Source organism: Natrix helvetica (genome assembly GCF_964273705.1).
Source record: "Natrix helvetica genome assembly, chromosome: 9".
In the NCBI taxonomy this organism is placed as follows: Eukaryota; Metazoa; Chordata; class Lepidosauria; order Squamata; family Natricidae; genus Natrix; species Natrix helvetica.
The window spans coordinates 26,574,600-26,593,280 of record NC_138560.1 but is presented as its reverse complement, the minus strand read 5'-3'; the positions used below and the strand labels follow the sequence as shown (position 1 = coordinate 26,593,280).

Genomic DNA, 18,681 nt, shown 5'->3' with positions numbered 1-18,681 from the left:
TTAACTCCCAGAGCAGTAAAAGGCTGAATTGGGAGCTCTGTGAATTGGCTTGTAGGACACAGAATGCCATGATCATAGCATCTATCGGGCACTGGTTTTAGTTCATAGAATATATTTACAAATATAATTGGAAGGGATGTATTTGTGTGAGAGAGTGGGGAGACAGAGAAAGAGAGAAAGAAAGGAAGGAAGGAAGGAAGGAAGGAAGGAAGGAAGGAAGGAAGGAAAGGAGGGAGAGGGAGAGAAAAAAGAGAGCGACAAAGACAGAAAGAAAAAGAGAGAAAGAGAAAGAGAAAGAAGGAAAGAGAAAGAAAGGAAGGAAGAAAGAAAAAATAAAAAAAGAAAGTGGGAGAGAGAGAGATGAAAGAAAGAAAGAAAGGAAAAGGGAGAGAGAGAGACAAAAAGAAGGAAGGAACAAACGAAGGAAAGAAAGAAAGAAAACTTATTGGTGGTCACAATGGAGCCCAAAATTTTAGTTACTAAGCAAGATCGTTGTTAAGTGAGTTTCACCACATTTTCCAAGTTGGCCACGCCCACCCAGTCACACAACCGCCAAGCCACTCCCACAAAACAGGCCACACCTACAGAATAGGTTCTAAAAAAATTTGAAACCCACCACTGTGTCGGAGGATATAAGCTGTTCCAAGTAGGGTGGTGGTGGTGGTTTTTGTTGTTGTTGTTATTGCTGTTATTATTATTTACTTTATTCATTAAATATGAAACTCAGTTAATTGAACATTCAAAAATGCATCATAAACATCATTGACTGGTTGATGTGGGTTGCTGCCAGGGTCCTAGGTATCAACCAAGTATCTTCTTAAAATATACGATGTTCCGAGTAGGGCCGTTTTTTGCAGTTCTGCTGGTGTTATTGCAGGAAGCTGCAATTTGTTGATGTATCTTATAAAATACTTGAACATGGTACCAAGTGCCCCGATGACAATGGGTACCACTGTTGTATGTTTCATCCATAATCTCATAGTTTCGATGGCCAGGTCACAGTATTTCGTGATTTTCTTTTCCCCAGTTGTTTCTTCGACTCTGGCATCTTCTGGTACAGCGATGTCAACAAATTGTACATTTCAGGTTTCAACAACTATGATACCTGGTGTGTTGTGTTCCAAATGACAATCCGTCTGTATTTGAAAGTCACATAAGATCTTCACCTTATTTTCGATAACTTTTTCCACATTATGTCCCCATGGCTTTCTGGATACAGATATTTTTTACAGTGGATTAATTTAGCAACTCGGTCATGTCTAGCTTTATAATCAGTCTGTGCAATTTTGCTGCATTCACATATTAAATGTGAAACAGTTTCGACTTTGTTATTGCAAAGTTGGCAGTTTGGATTGTGAGTGGATTTTTGTATCTTTTCATTTATGGCATTAATTAGCAGTGCTTGTTCTTGAGCAGTGAGTGTTAAACCTTCCGTTTCTTTCTTGATGTTTCCCAGCTTAAGCCATTCCCATGAAAAGTTGTCATCACATTTTCCTTCAGTGTTTTTCAAGTGTTGTCCATGCAAAGCTTTGGGTTTCCATCTATTTAATCTGTCATCCAGCTGTTTTTCCTTATATTCTGCCTTTGTTTCTGTTGTTTTTATAATGTTTTCTTCTTCTACAGTTTGATGGATTTGCAATAGCGCTCTGCCACCTATTTGTTTTGGCAGGTGCAACCTGTTGATGTCACTTCGTGGATGTAAAGTGTGGTACATATTCAAAAGTTTACACTAATTTCCGGTCCAAGTTTTCTAATTCAGCCAAAGTTCAGTTGATGATTCCAGCTGAGTAGCTGAGTCACTGGAACTGCCCGTGTATTAATGGCTTTAATTATGTTTCCAGCATTCAGCTTTGATTTTAATATTTTGCGGACCCTCCTGATGTATTCCTTTTGCGTTGATTCTTCGACTTTTCCATTCAAGATGTTATCTGCTTTCAATACGCCTAGGTACTTGTAACCATCATCCTTTGCTATTGCTTTCACTATGTTTCCATTTCCCAGTTCTATTCCTTCTGTTTTTTTTCCATTTTTCCTTAATATAGCACATTTTACAAGTCCAAAGTTCATTTTGATGTCACTGTTGAACAGTTGAACTGTGTTGAGCATTGATTTCAGTGGGGCTTTTTGCATACATTTTTAAGTCATCCATGTATACTAGATGGTTTATCTTCCATGTTGGCTTGAGATTTGGCATCCCAATTTTGTGTTTCATAGGATTATTGTCAGTGGAATTAATGCGATGTTGAACAATAGTGGTGAATGTGAGTCCCCCTGGAAGATTCCTCGTCTGATGTTGATGTTGAGTATGTAGGTTTGATTAATGTAAGAACAACAACAATCATTATTGCTGTTTGTATCAAAATGAATTATACCCAGAGGCCACACTGTTCTTGTATTGATATTGATGTATATTTAAAAATAAAAATCCAATAAAATTTAAAACAAAAACCAAAAAGGACAACACAGTTCAGGGCTGGGTTGTTCATCCCTTTCTTCTTTTCCAAAGGCCTCTCTTTGTATGCCTCCCACCTTTCTCCTTCAAAGGCAGAACTGAATCCCTTTGCCCCACCAACCTACGGACCACAGCAAAGCTCTGCCATTTACAGACAGAGAAGGCGGGTCCAGTGATGAGGTTAATAGACATTTCACAAACACTATAGAAAACAATTAGGTCACTCCTTATTTTGTAAAAAGCAGTCTGGGTGCTGGCACTATACGGGTAGGGGAGAAACAGAAAAATTGGCCACAGCAAATTGCCTGTGCAATTTATGGCTCTCTGCAGCTGCATGGATCTTAGTCAGAATGAATCTGAGACTGATGCCCAATGAATGCTGAGCATAAGGGGAATCTAGCTAGCATTCAGACCTCTCCTATATACCTTTGTGTGCATTGCAGGATAATTATTTTGTGTAAGAGACAGAAAGATACACCTCCTCTATGTTTTTTGTTAACAGTTAACATGACTCTTAAAGTTGGGCTGTTTGTGCAAATGCTGCCTATCTTTTGCAGTGCATCCAGGGTTCCTGGAATAACTCTAGGGCATCCTGAAAATGAGTTACAACTTACATTTTATTTGTAGGCAGCGCAAATCTTCTAGGAATTCTCTCTTTCCCCAAACTTTCTTTTTAATAGTACAAAACACCCTAAGCTAGAGGAGTGTCTAGAGTCTAGCCTTCTGCCACTTACCAGGTTTCTCTTATATGGCAAAGCCATTGTTCCCCTTTTGGGATTAATGGGGGAAAGGCCAGCAACTCACTTGTCCAGGTAGACTGCAGAGAGCCCGTAGACCTGATCCATCTTTTCCACCAGCAGGTTCAGCTCAGAATGAAGCTGTGGAGTGCTTGACCCAGTGGGAGACTTGTGCAGAAAAATGTGGCATCTCTCAGCCAGTTGATCCAGGTCGACTCTCAAGTGGTGCAAATCCCCCTTCAGGCGCTGCAGAGAGAATCCCAAACCGTGAGCACAAGCAGGATCCCAAAGGCTCCTCAGTGACCAGAAGCAGGACCAAGAGGCCTGGGACCATCATGGCCACATCCAAGCTCCCCCACAGCCAGGTGTCTGGTGAGCAAGTATTTAAGGAAGGATCTTTTGGGAAGAGACCCTGCATATCTGGTCTCAATCCGTACAGAACCGTCTCCTATGCCAACAGATTTTTTCCCCAGTCTAGGTTATGCTGGCAATTTGACATTTTCTTTAAACATGTGAATATAATGTTCAATATATGTTAGGGCGATGCTATTTACTAACATTTGGGATAGAAAATAAGCATAATAACAAAAGCAGCCTCACCCAGAGATTTAGAAAGGGCTGCTGAGCATTTCAAGCTACCCTGAGTTGTACAGAACCCATGTAAGCAAAATTATGCATCAAAGCAACGCAAACTCTTTCTGGTGAGTTTGTACTGGAAAGCTGCAACTCAGAGAAAAATTCTGAGTGAATTTGCTTCTTCCAATCGGCAAGATGAAGAAGAAGCAAAGCAAGGAACTAAAGGACATCATGGTTCTGGCTCTCCCTCAGAAGTTGCTGCTGTGATTTGCAGGAAGTTAGGAAACAAAAGAGGGATTCATTTTGTGAGGAATAAATACAAGGTTTCCTCTTAAATTCCACACTACTGCAGCACAATCCATGGCCTCTGGACTTCTCGGTCCTCTTGCCTAAAGAGAAGGCAGCCTGAGAAATTGTTAAAGCACACCGCCTCCCCCTGCCCCCCCCCCCAATCTGGAGATGCCAACCTCCTGCTCGGCCACTCGGAAAGTGTTTTCCTGCAGAGCATCCCCGTCAGTTCTGGTGCTGCTTGGTGTCCGAATGGTGCCCACCAGCCGCTGCTCACATTCCTCGAGGTGAAGCCGGATGTTCTTGAGCTCAGAGAGGTAAGTCCGAGAAGCAGTCTCATCTTTGTCCTCTGCTCACATATAAAAGAAGTGAACTTTAAATGATGAACTCAAATATTTTATAGATTTATGGCAGCATGCCTGTTTTCAAGCCCCAGCTTCCAGATTTATATTTACACCCCACCATCTCTGGCTAAAAGAGCCACAGAAAGCCAAGCTGGGAGCCTCACTGTCGATGGCAGGAAGTTGAGCTGAGCCGGACGGAACCCAGAGCCCCAGGAGGGCAACCTGGATTGCCAAGCAAATTGCTTCCGATGGTCAGGGGACCATCCCTTTTTTCCCCAAGAGAGGCAGAGGCAAACCCCTTAAAGCATCAGCCAAGCCCACAATGACGATTCTCTGCTGGGGACACAGGAGCCCCCCAAACCGTACTGCCTGCTCTGGGCTGTCCCGAAGAGTCGCTGGGTGAGAGCAGAATGGACCTGGACAGGTGACTGGGAAGTCTCGCATAATATTTGAACAGTGAGTTCCTTATTTCTTTGAACTTTCTTCCAAATGTATTCTTTCTTGCTTTCTACAACACTCTTTTCCTCAGAAGAGACTGGAGATCATGCAAACGATCTCAAATACAATCTCACAATTAAACTCTCCAATTCCAATGAACCTCAGGTAGCATTCAAAACCATACAAATCCACACAAACAGCTAAAGCACGAAACTACCAGACAACCTTAAATGCCACACAGATGTATTACACGCCCAGCTCTGGGGACTGCTCTGAACTAGGCTCACCGTTTTCCATGGACTGCAAAAGCTGCTGAAATTGCTCTTTGCAGGAATCAACTTCTCCCTCAAGGTTCAGCCGATCCGCCAGGGAGAAGATCTCTGAGTCTCGGCTGTCCTCCAAGAAGTCTTCAAGGTGCACCTGCAGGTTCTTCATGGTGCGGTGGCACTCTCCTGGGGCCAGAGCCCGCAGCTGTGAGTCACAAGGAAGACAAGGGACACTGCTACAGGAGGCTCATGGCACCAGGCTGGGCAGTAGGGTCCCAAGGGGCCGCTCTACCTGCCAGGCACCTGGAATCTTCACAGGGGTTTAAGCAGCTCGTGGAAAGAACATTAACTTATAAAGAAGACAGTGGCATTTCATAAATATCTAAGCTAATGAAAAATTTTATTTCAGCTTTTTTGGTGCAAGGAATTGCGTTCTTTGCTTATCCTACGAAAAGCCAATATATTGATAACGTCCTATCAATACAGGGAGCCCTTGATTTATGACCGCTCCCCAGAGGTACTTACAACCCAGTTTCACTGCCTGCCCCTCCGTCACGTGATTGCATTTGGGGTGCTTGGCAACCAGTCCATATTTTCGGCCATTTGCAGCATCCCATAGTAATGCGATCCTGATTTTCTGCCTTCTCTGATGGAAACCGGCATTTCCCAGCCAAAAATGCCCATTTGCTACAATGGGTTTGTTTAATGACTGCAGTACATGCACATAGTTCCCTTAATGATCACCGCAAAAAAGATGGTAAAATCAGGAACAATCACATGGTGGACCATTTAACCACCACAATTTAAGATCATAATTCCAGGCTCAGTTAATCAGCTAAATTTTACTGTGAGATATCTGTGGTTACAAGATGACTTTTGAGTTCCCCGTTTTGCCAACCCTTTTCTTTTCATTTTGGAACAGATACCACCTAAGGTCCTGTCCAAGGTCCACCACTAAATCTCATCCACTATTTTCAGCTGCTCATGCTTCTTTTCCTACCAAAAATGCCAGCAACCAACTTCCTAGAGATCTGCACTGTTACCTTCTCCAGGTTCCAACTCTGCACCAAAGCGATATCCTTCCTCAGATAATTCCAGGAGACCAGGCTTTTCATGTTGACATGCAGCTGGTGCCATAAAGACATCACCTTCTGGTAGAGCTGCTCCACTCTATAAGAAGAAGGCAAAGATTTCCCTAAGCTTCTCCTCAAGCGAACTCCAGGACCGAGCAGCAGCAACACCCCACCCCCATGCAATGAAGCCCTGGCTCATGTTGACAAGGAGCTCAACAAAGGATGATCAGGGATTTCAAGCACTTTGAATCTTTGCAGGAGCTGATCTCCTTGCCATTACTGTACTCAAAACTCCAGGCACTTTCCGTTTCTCCTTTGACTGTCCATGTTCCCTCCTGGCTCTTCGTGAACAAGTCTTTGCCATTGTTATGGCACTGTTACTTAATTAGTTTGCTCCTACTTTTATCTGGGACATTTCTCAGATTCCCAGTCTGGCCAACTGTCTGTCATTTCCATTAATCAGTGAAATGAGCTGCTTCCAGAAGTTGTGGGGGCTCCAAAACTGGAGATTTTTAAGATTAGACAGCCATTTGTCTGGAATGGTCTGGGGTCTCCTGCTTGTGCAAGGGGCTGGACTAGAAGACCTCCAAGGTCCCTTCCAACTCTGTTATTCTGTTCTATTGTTCCAACTCTCCCACTCTTGCTTAGCTTCCATCTGTTTTATAGCATCTTTCTCAGCTCAAATATACATATTTATTATTTTATTTATTTTATTAAATTTATAGACCGCCCCCTCTCCCCGAAGGGACATATCTGTTTAAAAATGTGCATTTCAAGTTAAAATGCAAAAAATTGAAAAAGGTGTTTGTACAAGGATGAATTGCATACAAAATGCATAATTTCTGAAAATCTATGAAAAACAAATGTGACTTTTTTGTGGGTATTTCAAATGTTTATTCGCAGTTTGATAGGGAGTTTATAAATGAGGATCTCTGGGGACCAAGACGGCCTGAAAAGAGACAGATCTACCCATCCCTCCTCGGAGGTTGCTTCTCACCACAGTCGGGGAAGAGAACTTTGTTCTAATGTTCTTCATACCCAACTTCAAAGTAGTAAAAGCATCTAAAAATTCAAACTAAAACAAAGCAAAGCAAAAAAGAAAATAGTTGAGCAAAATACTGCAAAACCTAAACAAAGAAACAAAACAGGAAAGTTCAGACTTCATGTTTTGGGAAGCCAATCCTTCTTTGGCAAAAGAAGGAGAATCAATTCTGATGTCCTTGCACGAAACGCTGCACCCGGAGTTCCCTTGAGGCGCCTCTCGCCCACCACAGGCTGTGGAGATCTCTGCAAAGCCGCTATCGGGCTCAATCCAGGGCCCTGAGCCCAGTCACTTTACCTGCTGGCCATCTCGATGGCCTCTCTGTTGGGAGGGGGAACCAAGAAGCAAACAGAGGGCACCGTGGCCTCATTCCCAGCGGGGCTGATCACTCTCCATTTGGTTCGCTGAGCGTTGTCTTTCAGCACACACTCATCGTTGCGGCAGATCGTGATCTGTGGAGGTCAACCAGGTGTTTCTGTAGTCCAGCAGACATTTCTTTTTGCCCCATTAAAGACCCTCTGATTTGGGGGGCCAAAACTTTCCCCAGCACTTCTCTAGGAAAAGCAACTGCAACGTTTCCTAGCGGCTTATCTCTGTGATGGAATACCAGCAAAGCTTTGGCCACACTGGGTTGTTTTTCTGCAAGATCGAATCTGGCTCTGTCACCGGGAAAAGAGGTTTACTCTTCTGAGCTCTCGAACTCCGTGCTGGAGCCCAACCTCAGGAATGTCTCTCATTCAGGAAATGTGTGCTTTGGTTATTTTCCTCTCTCTCAGCCACCCCTAATAATGCCGGCCCCAAATTTACCAAACATTTTGCCCTCAGACACCTTCTGTACTGATTTGCCCCTCAGAACGATATCCTGGCCCTGAGTTGGCCCGTTAGAAGGCTGCACAAAAGCCCCGGTGTGGATTAATGGAGGGAAGGCCAAACAACGGCTCTCCTTGCGGCTTAGGAAGAAGCCAAAGCTCTGGGAAGCTCTAGGCCGATGCTGGTCCTTCCCCAAGGTTTTGCTTTGCAAAGGGTTTGCTTAGAGCATTTGGAGAAGCCCAAAAGAGGCTCATCAGAAGCAGCTCCTGAAACATCAACCTTTTCTCCCTTTCAGAGCAACAGAAGACACGCAGGTGGCCCTCAACGTACAACTGTTCATTTGATGGCTTTTCGAAGTTATAATGGCACCGGACGTACGACCGATCCTCATCCTTAATAACTGCCGCAGCGTCCCCACGGTCACATGATTAAAATGGGGGCATGTGGCAATTACCATCTATTTATGAGACGGTTGCAGCAACCCGGGTCATGTGACTATTTGTGACCTTCCCAGCTGTCTTCTGACGAGCAAAGTCGATGGGGAAAGCTGGGTTTGCTTAATAACCATGTGACCCACTTAAGAACACTGGCAAAAAAAGATTGTAAAATTGGGCGTGATTCACTGAACTGCTGCCTCTCTGAGCGATAGAAGTTCCGGTTCCAATTGTGGCCACAAGTCAAGGACTACCTCTATGCAGAGCCTGATCCTTCTTTTCAGTCACAATTAAGAATGCAGCCAAAGGTTCTGACTAAGCGCAAGGAGGGTTAGGGATTCAAACCACCTGAACTGGCTGAGATTTTGAAAGTCTGAAAACAGGGAATCCCAACCCCCCCACCTGTCTTATTCAGGAAATTCACAAGCCCTCCCAGGTTTTCCTTCAGCTGCTCTGGCTGACCTCAATTTGGCGGTAATCGCAAGCCGCCTTCACGGAGATGGTGTTCTTCAAAGGGCACTCGGGGTTTCGGGGCTTCAGCTGGACGATGCTTTTGGACCTCCCCACCAAGCTGCCCACGGAGCTCTTGGACTGGATGAGCTGCTCCTTTTCGTCCTGCTCAAAACAAAAGCCAGACGAGAGCTATGAGAAGGGTGGGAGAGAGAGGCAGTCACAGCAAGGGAACCCCCCCCCCAAAAAAAGACACCAAGCTCCTACATAAGCCCTGTGCCCCCCCCCCCATCGGGGGTGAGCATTTTGCCAGGGGCAGGAATGAGAGGGGGCGCCTCCTCCCGTGAGCAGAGACGGGCAGGAAGCCCCCAGCCAGCCCCTCTTTCATTCCCTTCCGGCAAGAGGCGATGCTGGCTGCTCATCCTCCAGGGCCCCTCCGCCCGCCCAGAACCCAAAGACGAATTTACCCAAGGAAGAGCGAACAGAGCAACAAGACCCAGACCCACTGCCTTTTTGGAAGAGAAAAATGCCGGAGTTTTGCAAAATAAAAAAATGGAAGGTGTGGCACAACTGTGCAGAAAGGTTGTTCAGAAAGATCGATGCATGGACTGAAAGCAGTTTCAAACCTGGCTGAGACAATGCTGGTAGGTAGGAAGAGAGTTGAAAGAGGTGATAGATAGATAGATAGATAGATAGATAGATAGATAGATAGATAGATAGATAGATAGATAGATAGATAGATAGATAGAGCTTAAAAATGAGCTACCTGTGCCTGTCCCAGGGGAGCATGGTTGGAAGAAATACAACTGTAACTCATTCATTATGATCATTAGGCATCTACTTTGGCCTCAGGCAGGTGCCTTCCTTGTAGCCCTCAAACAGCAACAAAAGTTTCGTTGGGTTGTTTTGCAGCGTCCCCTCCACTTCCCTACACAGTTTCTCCTCTTGGGGTCCTTCAGCTTCCCCCTCCAAATGGCTGGAGGCTGCCTCACCCGACTGCCTCAAAGCGCCCTCTCTTCATCCTCTCTCTTCCAGAATGCTGGCCAGGCCAAGAGCATCGGTGCAGGCCAACCCAGATGGAGGCTGGCCGGCCGCAAGCACAAAGCTCCCACTCCGGAGGAGGCTTCCAGCCCCCCCTCCTTCTCCTGGTTACGCTTAGAAAGTCTCCTCCATCCCACCCTTGTCTGCCCTGCAGCCTCCCTCAGCCAGATTGGAAGCCTCCTTTTCTTAGCCAAACATTTTCATACAAGCCTCACCACACCCTCCCTCCCATTTCTCGTTAGCAGTTCAACTTCCTTTCCTGCCCCTCTCCTAATTTCTATGGAACACAGGTGGGAATCACTGGTACTGTAGTCCAAGCAATGCAGGAGACAACTGCTAGATGCTGCTTCTGGTTCAAAGCCAGGAGGCCCACAGCTGCTCAGAGATCAGGCCTCAGGGGACAAGGTGCGTCTGCCAGGCAGCCAGTCAGGAGGGGGGAGAAGCCGGCTTAGGGACGGGGTCCACACTGTGCAGCATCAGCCCATTGGAAGCACTTCAGGAAGAACCCAAAGGGCTGCTCCCCCCATCAAGGGAGACAAGCTTTGGCCAAACGGATCAATGAAATCGATCTCTGACTCAGAATGTCATGGCAGCCTGCGCTCCCCACAGCAGCCACCCACTTCAGTGCCCTGAAAATGAAGAGCATGCTCGGGACCACTTCACAGATACATGTGAGGGGGATGCCAATCAAACACGAGGGGACTTCAGTAAAGCAGGTCTGGAAATGACCAATGAGAAAACAGAGAGTTTTGGCATGCAGAGACATTCCTTATTTGCTTTGAAAGCACAGAGCTATTAGCAGTGCTAGGACCCACTCTAATCAAATTAATCGATTCCCAGAGCATCAAAGAAGGCAACTGTTGGAGAAGACCACCAGCAGCAGAATTGACGCAAGGAGCACAGTTAGCAAAGGCTGGGGAAATTGTAGACGTTCGGAAGATCTCTGGGTCTACAGGATACCATGCGACTTGTCCAAAAAGCACCCACCATGGAATCCTGGAGCAGGTCCTCCAGGCGGGTCAGGCTGGTATTGCGGTCACAAGAATACTTCCTTTTGATGTTGTCCTGGAGGCTCTTCAAAAACATCTCAGATTCCCGGGCATCACCAAAGAACTGGAAGGGTGTAAAGAAGCCTTTCATTTGCCCAACCCCACAAAACATGTGTACATATCCATGGCAAAGGCAGGCCAGTGTAGGGAATCCTGGCACTGGGGATTCCCAGCCCCCCCCCCCCGAGCTGCCCTACCTGGAAGTAGGCGGTGTTCTCCCTCAAGTGCTGATCCACACACAGGCATAGCTGCTTGATCCAGTGCCACTGCGTCTGAACTGCAGCACTGTAGGCCTAGAAGAGACAAGCATAGCTCATCTGCTGGAGGACAAGGAAGCCCAGCAGAAGCTGGGGAAAAACAGTTGCTTCAAGCAAAGACTTCCCACAACTAGATGCCCAGTTCCAGAAAGGAAACTTTTCCAGGACACAAGACAATTGCTTCATATTTCTGTTTAAATTGTTAATATGTTGCATGATGCACGGGGCCTCCAATATATTGCTTTATCACATAGGCACTAACTCATCCGTGGACCAAACATGTATTCACGTGGGAATGAAAGGTGGGAAAGGCCCCCCAAAGAGGACACTCACACTCCCCAGCCATCCTAAGCCCTGGCCTAGCCCCCCCCCCCCGCCCCCAGGGCACCCCCAAGCAGGAGCCAATGAGAGTCCCTCCCAGCCATGTCCTACCTCCACCGTTTGCTTGGCGGGGTGATTCTCCAATGAGAGCAGCTCAGCAGAATCTTGCAGAGCACGGAACACGTCCTGCTTCTCCTCCAGCTCCTCTGTCAGCTCCTGGGTGGGGACACATCAAGGGCTTAGGAGGGGATCCTATTGCCGAAGCAGAGGGAGGGAGCCTCTTGGCCAAAGACAAGTCGGGCAAGAGATTTAGAAAGATGGCAAGCCACCATTGGGGAACTGAGCGGGAGGGTCTGGGCCGTAATGCTGAGGATCATACTTGTCTTTCTGGGGTGTGCTGGGGCTGTGTTCCAAAAGGGGGGAAGCTATAAGATGAAAGGATGAGGCAGGCAAGGACAATTTTCAACATGGCCTACATCTGTGATGCCATGCGTGCCAGAGGTGGCATGCAGAGCCCTCTCTGCTGGCACACGCCCTGTTGCCCCAGGTCAGATCTCCGTGGTGTTTCTTTCGTGAGCTTCTGTTTTCTTGCAAACGACGGAACAGAAGCTCACGAAAGAAAAAGATCTCTCTGCGCTCTCGGTGTTGGGATGTCCCACCTCCCAGCTGGCCTCTGGGTCTCTGCTGCGCATGCGCACATGTCCACACGCATGGCTGCGTTCGCCCGGGTGCACCTTTCACTTTGGGCAGGTGTGCGTGCACAGTTTGGGCACTCGGTGTCTAAAAGGTTTGCCATCACTGATCTACATCAACATTCAATAATAGGATAATTTTTTCATCTCCTTTTTGAAGAAAACTCAAACAATATTTTGAACATTTTTTTAAAAAAATGGTGGACACTCTCTTAAATACTGCATAGTATTTTAAAAAGAAATACTATGCAGGCTGAAAACTACTAGAGTCATTCATAAATTTGAGAATATTCAATAGTGGGGTTTTTTTTTCCTTTTGAAAAGTTACAAAAGGAACTAATTTGCAAATAACTAAATCTTACTAAAATTGATTATTGGATTACGGATTGGAAACACTGGAAGAACTTGGTGGAGTACCCTGGGCTAATTTGGACTAGGACTATTAATGTTAATTAATAGAATATTCTAAGAAGCAAAAGAAGAAAAGGTCAGAAGAAAAAAGAGAAGAAGGAAATAAGACTTCATAATTTGGACAATTGGGAGATATATAAATTGGGGAACTATAAGGCTGTAAATTATTATGAAATAAAATGTGGGGTTTTGGAGATATAACTATGGGATTGATTAAATAGAAACTTTTAAAATATTGAGATATTGGAATAATAGAAATATACTTTTTATAAGCTGTATCAAATTACTATAAAATGGATCTAGAGATGTATGAAGAAATATTGTGCATGTTAAAAAGTCTGAATGAATCCTTAAGAAATGACAAAGAGACAAAGGAATTGTTTAAAGATACAGAAATGAATGTAGAAGTTATTCAACAGCTGGGGGGAAACACGATATTCAAGAAATAGATGAGAAATCAGAAAAAGCAGGGGAAGGGGAGAATAAAAATGAGAAACAGGAAGCTAGGAACAAAGAGGAGAAGAGACTAATAGGCTAACATCACAATTTATAATGGTACAGAGAGAAGAGAGAAAAACCCATTTAAAAACCAAAAACAAAAGGAAGTTTTGTGGATGGGTTTCAAAAAATGCAGCAGAAAGAGGCAAAAGGTACTAGAAGGGAAAGTTTAGTAGACACAAAAAACCTAAAGAGATACAAGATTACAAGAGAGAGAAATAAAAGACAGACCCCCAAAATTAATAAACAATGAAATTTTAGAAAGACAAATAGATGGTGGATAATGAAAAAATATATTAATAAAATGGGAAAATACCATAACCCCAATAAGTTTAGGTTAGTAGATGCTAATTTAGGACTAGACAATTTAACTGAAGTGTTAATATTAACAGGGTGTTAAAAGATATTGTGAATTTAAAATACTAAGAATTATAAATGGTGGGGACCTTGAGTTATACTTCTGTGATGGACTGAATATTATTAATGATTGGTGTTATGAGTAATCCTATACATTTGAAATATTGATGTTATGGTGGACTAATGAATGATTTAAAATGTTGAATGACAACATTTACTAAGGGATAATAAACACAAGGTGCGAAGAATGTTATTTATGCTTCAATGAATCAAAGGGAAAATGTAAAAGGAATATGAAATGAGACTAGTATTGTTTGAAGTTGGATGTTTAGAATTTCACATATTATTTGTACTGTTATTGTTAACATTGTATAAAAAAGATCTGACCCAATCAATGCATTGTCCCTAAAATATGTATGTTTATATTGGAAAAAAATTTAAAAAAAATTTAAATGAAGGGTCTGGTAGCATCTTTAAAACTAAGAAATGTTACGGTCATCAAAGCCTCTGACTGATAATAAAGCCAGAGTAGTAGACTCTTTCCAATGTTTGGCTGTCACAGACCAACACTCTCCCTCCTTACAATATCTACACTGAAAAATAGGAAATTGTGATTGCAAAACCTCCCTCGTGGGCCTCCTCCCTTGACTCTCTCAGGAGACCTAATAGACGTAAGTCACCCCGCCTCCTTTGGTCGCTACAAGATCTTTCTACTCACTGAGAAGTAACTCTTCTTTGTCGCCAGGTGAGGGTTGTTGTCACTCCAGTCGTAGGCAAGCTCTTCCTCCTCCTTTTCATTTAGCCAAATTAGCTCAGTTGTTGCTTGTGATACAAACTCATACAAACTTTGGAGATGGCGTAGGCGAAAACTGGATGTCTCCTGCATAAAGATGACACATTTTGTCACATTTCACAATATTCAGCACAAAAAATACATAAGATCCAACAAAGTGTTCAATTTGCATACTATCCTCCTTAAACCAAGAAAACAAAAAGACACCACCAACTTCTTCAACCTCACTGTAAAATTTTTGAAAATGATGTGATGTGAAAAAATATATGCACACAAAGACCATTAACAAAAGGATGTTCAGAAATGCCACATTTGGGGGAAAGTAAATACAAATGGATGCAAAAAAGGCACCTGGTGTTTGGGTGGAATTCCTCTGCCCAACCTGATGGGGAAATGCCTTGAAATGAGAACCTGATCAAAGCAGCAAGTGAGCCCCTGAGTCCATTCCCTCTAGAGAGGAGGAGAGGAGGGCAGCTAAGGAGCCCCAGCAAGGAATCTGGTCTTGTGGCAAGACAAATGGCCTTGGAAGGAAGAAGGAACTGGCATTTCTGTGGCATTCTTGGCACTCTCTGAGCTTGGCCGTTTTCCTGCAGGTGGCTCATTAACGGACTAGATAACATTTTTAGGGCTATAAGAAGCACCAGAAGGAGCGATAGCACTTGAAGATGTTTATCGATAAAGGAGAATATTTGTATTCTTGGTCCTCCCCAGTTGCCAGAGGGGCCTCTGCGGAGCCTTGGGGAACTCCTGGTCTCGCCTCCATCACCCCACTCACTTATTTGATGAGGCCTCTGTAGGCCCCGCCGGAGCCAGGACCTTCGGCAGCTTTGCGGGCTGTGAAAGAATCCGGCCTTCCCGGCCTCTATTGCCCACGCGGCCCTTAGTGGCTTCCACATGTGGCGCCCAAAATGGCCGACGGAACTCCGGGCGTCTGGTGCTGACTAACGGAGGCCGCGACTGGCTCAGGGTAGAGAGGAGGGGTCCTTGCTGTTCTCTGAGCTTGCTTGTTTTCTTGCAGATGTTTCATTACCCAACTAGGTAACATCATCAGTGCTAGTAGGGAGTGGGGTTTGCTCTCCCTTTATATTCTAGTGGCTTGCCCTGTCAGGATTGCTAGAAGGGATCTTGGTGGTTCTTTGGTTGGGCTGTTTCCTCTTCACTTGTTTGGAAGTTCCTTGATTGGGATACTGCTTGCTTCTTGATTGCTGGTCTGATGTTAATCCTGGGGTAAATCTATGCTCATCTGGGTGTTGATTGCTGATGGGGAGGTGTTTGTGTTCTCTTTTTGGCTTGTTGATTGTTTCTTTTGCACGGAATGCAGATATTGTTTATGTCTTTGTGTCTATTGATGACCAATTTGGCAGAGCACCAGGCTTCCAGAAATTCCCCAGCGGTTTTGGAGTTGCTTGGTCTACTGTTTATTTATTTATAATATGTTTATATATTTATTTGATTTTTATCCCACCTTATTACTTTATAATTAGTCAAAGCAGCAAATATTCCTAATACTCATTCCTCAAACGCTTATTCCCACAACAACTTTGTGAGGTAGGTTGGAGTGAGAGAGAGTTATTGGTCCAAAGTCACCCGATCAGCTTTCATACCTAAAGTGGGACTAGAACTCATCGTCTTGAATTGTTTCAAGTTCAATGTTGCCTATTTGTGTAATGAAATGTCTGAAGGAAAACAACCAAGCTTGGAGAGCATCAAATAGCTCTACCTTTATTTGTATATGTTTTATTTACACTTTTTCTTTAACAACCGACATTTTTTGTGAACAGTGTAATGACTAGGTTGACATATTTTTCATACAGTGTTCACAGTAATAATACAATTACATATGTAGAATTTTTATCTACCAACTTCTAACCTTAATGTGCTCAATATAATTATAATATACTATTTTATGTATCAGTCAATATTATGCTAATTTCCCAATCTATCATTCAGTGTTCCACATTTTCAATATCTCAACTTTCTATAAATACCAATAAAACCAGTTGCTAATAAGATTTAATCAGTCCCAAGATTATATCTCTAAATCCCCGGAATTTATAGTCCTTGAAAACTATATTTTCCAATATATTTTTTTACATCTTGTTGATCATAATAAAAGTCGGGGTCAAGTAGCTTTCCAGATGTTGTTTAATTCTCTCACCACTTTCTTTTGAATTTTACACATTGCAGTAATCTTCTTCTTCCAGTAGATGGCTCCCCTGCTCCCAATTCCAGGGTTCCACAGAATGCAAAAATTAGAAACAGCTGATTGTCACCCAGTCAGGGGAGGTAGAAATAAGAGTTTAAAAAAAAACAATTTCTCCCAATAGACACTTTTCACTTTTCCAGGCTTTCTATGTTTTAAATCACCCTTTAGGTTTTTTCTTTTACTTCTGAATCTTTGATGATCTCTGGAGGGCGAAGGATGGGGGTTGTTCTTCCATCCTAGTCCTGTTAGATCTCTCAGCGGCTTTCGATACCATCGACCATGGTATCCTACTGTGTCGGCTGGAGGGGATGGGGGTGAGGGGCACCGTTTTGCGGTGGTTCTCCTCCTTCCTCTCCGGTCGGACACAATGTGTGTTGGCGGGGGAGCAGAGGTCGACCCTGAGGCCGCTCACGTGCGGAGTGCCACAGGGGTCGGTCCTCTCACCTCTCCTGTTCAACACATATATGAAACCGCTGGGCGAGATCATTCGAGGATTCGGGGTTGAGTGCCATCTGTATGCAGATGACATTCAGCTATATATCTCTACCCCGAACCACCCCAACGAAGCCGTCGAGGTGATGTCCCGGTGTCTGGAAGCCGTGCGGGTCTGGATGGATGACAACAGACTCAAGCTCAACCCTTCCAAGACGGAGTGGCTGTGGCTACCAGCGCCCCGCTTTAGCCAGTGTGTTCCATCTCTGGCCATCGGGGGGGAACAACTGCCCCCGGTGGATAGGGCACGCAATTTGGGCGTCCTCCTAGATTCCCGGCTGTCGCTAGATGATCATGTGACAGCCGTGGCTAGGGGAGCATTCCACCAGGTTCGCCTGGTGCGTCAATTGCGCCCCCTACTAGAGCGGGACGCCCTTCGCACAGTCACTCATGCCCTGGTGACTTCCCGTCTTGATTACTGCAACGCTCTCTACATGGGGCTCCCCTTGAGATGCACCCGAAGGCTCCAGCTGGTCCAGAATGCAGCCGCGCGGGTTATTATGGGGAGTACTAGGTACTCCCATGTAACACCTTTCCTGCGCGAGCTGCACTGGCTGCCTGTGGCTTTTCGGGTGCGTTTCAAGGTGCTGATTGTCATCTTTAAAGCGCTCCATGGCTCGGGACCTAGTTACCTGCAGGATCGCATTCTACCCCACACATCCCTGCGACCAATCCGCTCTCACAGAGAGGGACTCCTCCGGGTACCTTCCGCTAAGCAGTGCGGGCGGGCGGTGCCTAGGAATAGGGCCTTCTCTGTGATGGGCCCAACCCTCTGGAACGACCTCCCCCCCGATATTAGAACTACCTTGGACCTCCGCTCCTTCCGCAAGAAACTCAAGTCCCACCTGTTTCGACTAGCCGGCCTGGCCTAATTGTAATTGTAATTGTACCTACAGGTAACACCCACTACTGACCTTCCTGGATGGCTTTTTAAATTTTAAATTTTGGGGTTTTAAATTGGTTTTAGAATTGTTTTTAATTATTTAATTAGTTTGGGTTGTATATACAGATGGTATGGTTGCGTTGTTTTGTCTGGTGTTTTATGTTATGTTTTGTTGTTTTATACACGAACGGTCTGTACACCGCCCCGAGTCTCTATGGGGAGAGGGGGCGGTCTATAAATTTAATAAACCTTAAACCTTAAACCTTTAATCTTCCTCTTTATTTTTAGTCTTTAATCTTTCTCCATAAATCCAATTGCCGTTTTTTTAACATTTGGAGATCATTTTTTGGGACTTTTAACTTAGGTTAACTCTCTAAGGTAACAGTTGGAAATTTTCTTACCCAGTTTCACTGCTCTATCCACACACTGCTCCAGTACAAGAGCTTAATGTCCCAGTTGTCAAAGCTTGTGACTGACCAAAAAGGGCCGCCGTCCCCGCTGCTGTCAGGAGAGCTTTCTTTGGATCAATGAGGAAATTGTGGTTTCCTTGAAGAAGCCCCCCTCCTTTCCTCCCCTCCCCTCCAGGGAGGATTAACCTCGTAGGGTCTCCCAGCAAGCAGTTGCTGGCTGCATTTTATGGAGCCCAGTGGAGCTCCGCTGTTTTCCAGCCATGCAACATCAACCAGAATCCCCATAGCTCAACCTCGAGCTACAAGAGATTCTCCTCTATGGGCACTGGCACTTCTGTTAGGGCTTCAAAAAGTTCAGGAA

At 44.8% G+C, this 18,681-nt stretch overlaps 1 protein-coding gene across 15 annotated transcripts in view; it reads right to left on the bottom strand.

Annotated features, from left to right (window-relative positions):
- MACF1 (microtubule actin crosslinking factor 1) overlaps window positions 1–18,681 on the bottom strand; it is a 325,486-nt gene that overhangs the window by 160,416 nt on the left and 146,389 nt on the right. For 10 of the 15 annotated variants that reach the window (XM_081962854.1, XM_081962865.1, XM_081962863.1 and 7 more), the window contains exons 17-26: window positions 14,255–14,416; window positions 11,690–11,794; window positions 11,198–11,293; window positions 10,939–11,064; window positions 8,923–9,078; window positions 7,514–7,668; window positions 6,145–6,271; window positions 5,123–5,306; window positions 4,233–4,402; window positions 3,257–3,435 (exon numbers count right to left, since the gene is read on the bottom strand). In XM_081962854.1, coding sequence (XP_081818980.1) covers window positions 3,257–3,435; window positions 4,233–4,402; window positions 5,123–5,306; window positions 6,145–6,271; window positions 7,514–7,668; window positions 8,923–9,078; window positions 10,939–11,064; window positions 11,198–11,293; window positions 11,690–11,794; window positions 14,255–14,416 — 1,460 coding nt within the window. The remainder of the gene's footprint in view (window positions 1–3,256; window positions 3,436–4,232; window positions 4,403–5,122; window positions 5,307–6,144; window positions 6,272–7,513; window positions 7,669–8,922; window positions 9,079–10,938; window positions 11,065–11,197; window positions 11,294–11,689; window positions 11,795–14,254; window positions 14,417–18,681) is intronic. The other 5 variants (XM_081962861.1, XM_081962859.1, XM_081962860.1 and 2 more) reach the window with 1 other exon arrangement.